Source organism: Myodes glareolus, chromosome 12, assembly GCF_982192425.1.
Source record: "Myodes glareolus chromosome 12, mMyoGla1.1, whole genome shotgun sequence".
Taxonomy (NCBI): Eukaryota; Metazoa; Chordata; class Mammalia; order Rodentia; family Cricetidae; genus Myodes; species Myodes glareolus.
In genome coordinates this window covers 15,433,975-15,441,172 of record NC_142037.1, presented here as the reverse complement: position 1 = coordinate 15,441,172, position 7,198 = coordinate 15,433,975, and the positions used below count along the sequence as shown (strand labels likewise).

The 7,198-nt window shown below is 44.1% G+C and overlaps 2 protein-coding genes across 2 annotated transcripts; both read right to left on the bottom strand.

Moving 5' to 3' along the window:
* Positions 1–200: 200 nt before the first annotated feature.
* LOC148120144 (uncharacterized) lies at positions 201–3,547 on the bottom strand. The gene is made up of 3 exons (XM_087912012.1): positions 2,863–3,547; positions 2,406–2,521; positions 201–1,280 (listed from the first exon to the last, which is right to left on the bottom strand). Exons 1-3 carry the CDS (start codon positions 3,019–3,021, stop codon positions 1,166–1,168), a joined length of 390 nt encoding a protein of 129 aa, XP_087768138.1. The 5' UTR covers positions 3,022–3,547; the 3' UTR covers positions 201–1,165.
* A 58-nt stretch (positions 3,548–3,605) lies between these two features.
* On the bottom strand, positions 3,606–6,875 carry LOC148120143 (disks large homolog 5-like). Its single transcript, XM_087912011.1, has 3 exons — positions 6,720–6,875; positions 5,521–5,674; positions 3,606–3,841 (listed from the first exon to the last, which is right to left on the bottom strand). Exons 1-3 carry the CDS (start codon positions 6,811–6,813, stop codon positions 3,694–3,696), a joined length of 396 nt encoding a protein of 131 aa, XP_087768137.1. The 5' UTR covers positions 6,814–6,875; the 3' UTR covers positions 3,606–3,693.
* Between the last annotated feature and the right edge of the window lie 323 nt (positions 6,876–7,198).

The following is a 7,198-nucleotide window of genomic DNA, read 5'->3' as shown; positions in this document are numbered from 1 at the left end:
AGGCAGATCACTCTGTTATTTCTGATTTCTTTCATGTTCCCATAATGAATGTGTTTATGGCCTGAGAGTCTATAAAGAAAAAGGATGTATTTCTCAATAATTTAGTCCTTATAAACAGTTTATAAAAGTGTATCTATCGAGTACTTTATTAGGGGTAACTAAATACATGACGGTGTAGATACAGCATGAGAAAATTATTTCATCATCAGGTAAGTATATGTGGAGTAAGCCTAGCTATGCACACACAAGACGCCAAACTGCTATGTCTGTCAGGCTGTCTGGGAACTCACTATGTGGCCCATTCTGCCTCATATCAGAATAAACTCACAGCGATCCATATGATTTCCTTATGATTTCTGGGGTTATAAGAGTATGACATTACCCCTGACTAAAGAAGTTGGATTTAAGTGTGATGAGTTGGAAATTGCTTTTTTATTTACAAAGAAATACATTTCTCTCACAAGGGACAATAAAAGGACTGTCAACATAAACACTGAATAACCTTATCAAACTAAGAAAATAACAAGAACAAATAACATCATAATAAAGAAACCAAAACCAAAATAATCAAAACCAAAAGTATAAAGCAGAAAGCAAACAAAATTTAAACTAATTAGCATTCATCAAGGCAGATGGAATAGCACAGAACTTTAACAGGCTGTGGCTTGCTTTGAAGACATTGTAGCGAGGCTGTCACCCATTGGAACTGATGTAGATTTTTCAGGATATCTACAGTCATTCTTAGGGCCTGTATATGTCAAGTTCTCCCCAAGGATCAGGCCATTTACTAGTAAATGTAGATTTTTGATTAAATTTGTCTATGGTTTTCTGCTTCCCAAGCATATTAGGCTGCTTTTTTTTTCTTCAGAAGAACTGAGTCAACAGATATATAACACACTGGGTATGATCACCTGGAAGTCATTTGGTGTTTCCCTCACTGGTGAGTTCACAACAACAAGAAGGGTCTTTTTGTCTGGAGGCCTTGACCCTAATATGAACAATGTCACAGGTACAAGGTCCTTTGGTTTTTTTCAGTTCTCTTAAGGACTGTTATCAAGGAGGAATTAAGACCCAAAAGCAGCCATTCTGGGTCACTGGTTAGTCATAATCAGGGTCTATTCCAAATGGGAAAGCAAACTTGAGGAAGAGTATGCATCCCCAGAATTCAGTATTTGCTGGGGGTGGACTCAGCAGGTGGCTCTGGCTCTAGCAGCTCCTTCTTCAGGTGGCTCTCATCCTGGGCTGTTGCCTGTTCCAGATCAGTCTGAAGCTTTTTGCACCTGAGAGAAAAAAAAACATTTATGACACATCCTTTGTGAGGAGCTTCTATGTTGGATGTCAAGCAGCTGCCTCCCTCCACCTCAGCTGTGCTTGACAGTCAAAATTCATCTTTTGACTGATGTCATTGTTGGTAACCTCAAGAAATTAGGATCATAGAGTAGCTGGGACTAAAATTTTCTCATTCCAAAACATAAGTCATGATTTAAAATAATCACTCTGTGTTGTCCATTCTATTTGAAAGATTAGGACATGCTCCTATATATCGGGAACTCATTTTTGTAAATGTCAGAAATATATTACTATATTCCCAATAAGAAAAATACACATGCTGTACAAGATGAGATGGACTGCATCATTTTATAAATAGACATAAAAGTGTCTTGCATCCTGGGTAACTGAACAAGGTCACGAGGCTAGCTCAGTCCTAATGCTCATAAGGCATCTTGAACATGAACAACATGTATGATAGAGTCTGTCATGCTAGAACAGCATTTCCTGTGATGTGTGCCTGAGAACACTGGCTCTTCTGGGGCTCTGGAACCACAAAGAATTTCTCAGGACTAGAGTTTGGAATCTGCATCTAGGCTCTCTTTAGGAGTCCGTGATAGCACAGTCTGAGAATGGTCTGATCGTCCCTGAAGCTGACACATCTGCCAGGGTTCATTCTCAAAAGTCATTATCCTATTCTCTGCAGAGAACATTTTTCATGGGAAATCGGCAAATGTTGCAGAAGGCTTTGTTCAAAGGTGGGAATCTATTGTCTACATGATATTTTTCTAAATAAAATTGCAATTTCAACCAGGCCCCATGGTGAACAACTTTAAATCCATATGATGGGGGATGCAACAGGAAGCTCTCTGTGGCTTCAGGGAAAGCCTGCTGAGAACACATATAGAGGTTTCTGAAGGGACAAAGGAAGACTCAGTTCTACAGACTCACTGAGTGTCAAACATATGATTTACTAGAAAGATCTTGTTGACTGTATCAGCAGAAATTCTCTGAGGTCTTTGCTCCTTGTTTCTTGTTGGGAGCCACATAGATGAACAGAAACCCACCAATGACACAGATTCCAGGTACAGGGGACCCACTTGACTCTACCTCCCCCTCCCAGTCTTTGCTCTTACCTCATCTGGGAGGTGTCAAAGTGATGCTGTAGATTTTCCGCCATGTCCTTTTCAGGAGTGATCACCTCCTTCTGCTTCAGCAGAAACTGAAGTCTTTCTTCCAGCCTCTTGAGCTCCTGTTCATTAGAATATTGTATTCTTAGTGGAGGGCTACAGACTGTCATACTAACCTAAGCAAATATAAAGGATCTAAATAGCTTGCTGGTCAGCCAGTCAGGCAAACAAAACCATCTGGCCTAGGAAGAAACCCTGATTTAATCAAGAGACTGACTAGAAACACAGCAGTACTTGTGCATGAACACTGAAATGAACACCCAGATAGCATGGAGTTGGTAGCTGGATGGGACTATGGATGAGTAAGGAGATGGACAAAAACATGAATGGATGGATGGGCAGAGAGGCAGTCAAATGGGCAAATGGTGGTTGATCTCATCCTAACCTACTTGCCTGGCCCTACCTGTTGTTGCTGGGTTTTGAGATCACTGGTGTCTTCTTTGTCCTTACAGATCAATTTCCAGTCCTCCAAGTGGGGCTTCAGCAGGACCCAGTCCTCCAACAGCTTCTTTTTCTCCTGCTTCAGCATGTCCACTTTCTTCTCCAGCTGAGTCTGTTGCATCAGGAGATGGCTGTGCAGACCCCTGGAGAAACACTCTGCATACTAAGGCCTTGCAAGCCTCCTCCTGCTAACCCTGCCTCCAGGAATCAGCACCCTAAAAGGCTTTATGATTCCTAGAAGACTTAACTGGGAGTCTGATTCAGCCAGGACAGCTGCATTCAGAAGCCAAAATGAGAGAAAAGCTAAGACTGGAAAGTATCAAGCTACTATGGAAAGCCCCAACACAAAAAAGAATCCATGTCCCTTCAATAGAAAGGAGAGTCTACCAGCTGTCCTAAGCACTCTGTGGTAATGGAGAAACATTAGCATGCAGTGGGCAAATACCCTCCAAGGGAAGACAAGAGACCCAAGATGATTCTATTCTATCTACAGGTTCCTCAACCGCCATATGTGTAAAGCTTGGTCCAGAGCTCCAGATGCCTAAGGCTGCCAGACATTCTCCTCACACTGCAAATCCCTTTTTTTCTTCGAGGCTCATGAGGCTCTAGGACAATGGTGTCAGGGTTTAACTGTCCCTTTTTCACTTAGCAATACTGAGTCTGAGAGAAAAAGTCCAAGAGCTGCTTACTATGAAGCGGACAGGTTACAACCACAGTTGGCGATTCTCCATTCAGAAAAAGAAAGGCATAGATGTCCATTGCACAATTGTGGGAGTCCGTGTCAAGATGGGCCTTACTGATGGAAGACTGTCTCCTCGGTCAGCTCACTGAACTTGTGTGATGCCTTGGTATTCTCATTTTCCAATCTCTTCAGTTGCATCATGACCTCATCATGTTCCGACTTCAGTTCTTCATACAAAGGATGTGGCTTGGGGTAGGGCCTAGAAACAGGAAGAAAGACCCCATGAACACAGGTTCTTAAGTATCATGGGAAATCAAGTTGTACTCTGGTTCACCACAGCACTGTGGATGCCACATTCAGCCTCCATGGCCTAGAACCACTGGGTGCTCTTCAGTTGGAATGCTGGGCCCAAGATGGCTGAGACTCAGGTTCAGATGGAAGCTTCACTGGCTGCAAGATCTCACTCAGACTGCCAAGAGGTTCAGTCTTGTTCTCTATGTTACCAGGAGTCTATGACACAGGTCTTGGCACTCCACATATTGTAGTGACAATTCTCCCATTTAAGTACAGCTATTCTAGAGCCTGGCTGACAAATTACTGAACATTTAGACAGAGCACATAAGTTTGAGTTTTAGGCCCAAGAGCTGGACGGTGATCTAAACTGCCCAAGCGATTCCTAGGTGCCACCAAGGTAAGCACAGAACAAGAGCTATGCTGCTTAAAGTGGAGCTCCTGGACCTCAGTACTGGCATCACCTGGAAAGTGGTACAGGCACATCCTCAGTCCCCGACACAGATCTCTGTCTCCCAGTAACTCTTGGCACACACAAACATTAAACTGTATGTATGTATACACACACACACACACACACACACACACACACACACACACACACAGAGAGAGAGAGAGAGAGAGAGAGAGAGACATAGAGATAGAAAGAGAGCAATAGAGACACAGAATGGGAGAGTGACCACAAGTGGACGCTAAAAAAAATGCGTGGAGCCTTATCATTTAAGAGAATTATTACAATAATAGATAGAAAATGTGATGAGCCTCAGGACATCCAGTTGTACACTGAGAGGGAACAAGGCCCATCCAGCTGCTACCAGGAGTTTCCAGCACACAATCACCTACCAGTCAAGTTCAAAGTCTCACCACAAACAAACAGCAACTAGTATCTCACACAAGCCACCACCTGTAAAGTCCTTTCCAAATACATGCTGGAAATTATACATTACTGCTGCTGTCTCTGAGTTGTGTGACTGAGATCACAAGCTCTGGATTTCATTTGGAAAAAAGAGAATAGTTAGAGTCCTAATCTCTAACGCCCTCCAAAACTTCAGGTGTGTCTCTCCTCTGAGAAGAATTTTGGATGCAAGGTGAGGCACAGAGGCACTCCAGAGTTGCAGCCTCCAAGAAACCAACACCTTTTTATCAGGATTTAATTATTTGACTTTTATTTAAACAGCATTTTCCATTTATTTTATGTACCAACTCCAGTTTTCCCTCCTAATTGCCTCCCTTTCCAATCTAACCCCTCTCCTCCCATGCCTCCTCTGTCTCCACTCAGAAAGGGGCAGGCCTTTCATGGGCTTGAGCAAAGCATGGCAAATCAAGCTGAGGCAGGGCAGAGCTTCTTGCCTTATTTCAAGGCTAGGCAAGGTAATCCAGCATGGGAACTTGTTCACACAAGGCAACAAAACTCCAAGCACAGGCTCTGATCTCACTGTTAGGACCCTATAAACTGACCAAACTACACAACTGTCACACATGAACAGAGGTCCTAGGTCAGTCCCATGCAAACTCCTTAACTATTGGTCCAGAGGGCATGAGCTATCAAAAGCTCACATCAGATGTCACTGTGGAAGCCAAGACCCAAAGAGAAAGCAGGTGAGGGGACACTGCCGACAGCCCAATGAAGTCTGAAATGATGCATACCTATTGTCCACAGTTCCTTCTGTGATGGGGAAGAGGCGTGCTTGTAACTTATTCCTTTGGCTGGTTATCAGCTGCAGCTCCCTGGTCAGCTCCCCCTTTTCCTTCAGTTTCATGGTGAAGAGAATTTCGTCTGACATTGGCTCTATATCATCCCCTGTGGGGAGATAGAACACAAGTAATGTTGCACATGACAAGGAATAGAGGATGGACAGACAGCCCTGAGACCCAAACAGCAAGATCATGTATGAAACCCATTGAAAAGCAAATATTTTTGGTCCATGTTGAGAGATTTCCACTCTGGATCTCAGCTCTCCCATTACTCTAGCAGTCTGGAGTTTCCTTTGCCTCCCTGCAGAGGCTTCAGGAGAAGACACCAAACACCTCTTCAGGCTTATTCACAGCAGTACAGGATGTAGCATGGTCCAGAGCCCTGAAGCCTGTCTGTGGTTTCAGAAGCCAGGAGAACAATAAGAGTACACAGGTACTCAGGTGTTGTAAGGAGCCCAGATATACTGACTGGCCACTCCAGGACCATGGCTGTGGATTGGAAAGTCACACAGAGGCACAACATGGTCAGCAGACTCACCAAGTCACCACACTGACAGCCCAGAACATTGAAGCTGGCAGAAAGCAGCCAATCTCTGGCCTGGTACCACACGTCTGACAGTTGTTTGTCTACACTAGACAACTGCCTGCCATCCTTAGCTGCTAATTCAGAACTCTAAGGTAGCCACAGTCAGGAAAAGATCATCAAAGGAATTCTGCTGTACAGTCTGAGGACACAATGTCATGGCCAGAAGTGCTTTTCTCTCTGTGAGAATAGTGTAAGGCAGTCACTGAACATAACAAAAAAAAAAAAAAAACTACTGAAGGTGAAGTACAGTGATGTGTGCCCTAAGAAGGGGTCACATTATCTCCTCCTTTCCTCCTGATGGTCTCTTTCTGACCCCACATTTTCCCCAAACCGCAGCAAGGATAAAAGCTAAGTGGTGCTCCCAGCACAATAACCTTGCCCAGGTCAGCCTGTGGTTGAGGAGATGAACAAATCAATGTTCTGGAATCCTTGCCTTTCAGGAATTACAATAAGGAGGGAAGTCCATTTGCTTCTCAGAGGCAAAAAACCTGATGACCCATGACTGGAAGGCCAAATTCAAGCCCACCTCCACCAACAAGTTCCCCATGCCCTGCCCAGGACTCACTCTGCGCTCGCCAGAACAATTTACTTCTTCGTGTTTTTCTCTGGGACTTAAAAGCAGATTCTTTCTGTCTCTCTGTTCCCTGGATGACCTCCATTCTCCCTCCCAAGTAGACACCTGAGTCTAGACAACATCTCTAATGATATCCACTATGGGCAGTTGAAGGAATATCCTAAGGGCAGTTGGTGTTGCTACAACACTGATGACATCACTTGGGATTCCAAGAGGTCTCCAGGATACAGTAAAATGCCCAGAGACTGCTGATGTCATGAGGACCTGCACTTGCCACCCTGCTAATTACCTTTCCTCAAACGACCAGAAATTCAGGTTCCCTTTCCAGCAGTCTCCCTGGAAACACAGAGGAAAACTATCAATGCCTATTCTTCCAAAGCCAGAATTCTGTTAGGTTGACTGGAAGGCTCATGGTATTTCCCATGTTGAGAACTGAGCTGTTCTTTCCAAGATTGCCTAGGAAAGTCTCA

Coding starts and splice junctions, on each gene's coding strand:
- LOC148120144 (XM_087912012.1), bottom strand. CDS start 3,021: ATGCAACAGACTCAGCTGGAGAAGAAAGTGGACATGCTGAAGCAGGAG. Junction 2,522..2,862: donor TCAAAACCCAGCAACAACAG/GTAGGGCCAGGC, acceptor TCTAATGAACAG/GAGCTCAAGAGGCTGGAAGA. Junction 1,281..2,405: donor TTTGACACCTCCCAGATGAG/GTAAGAGCAAAG, acceptor TTTTTCTCTCAG/GTGCAAAAAGCTTCAGACTG.
- LOC148120143 (XM_087912011.1), bottom strand. CDS start 6,813: ATGGAGGTCATCCAGGGAACAGAGAGACAGAAAGAATCTGCTTTTAAG. Junction 5,675..6,719: donor ATTGTTCTGGCGAGCGCAGA/GTGAGTCCTGGG, acceptor ATCTCCCCACAG/GGGATGATATAGAGCCAATG. Junction 3,842..5,520: donor GAAGGAACTGTGGACAATAG/GTATGCATCATT, acceptor TCCTGTTTCTAG/GCCCTACCCCAAGCCACATC.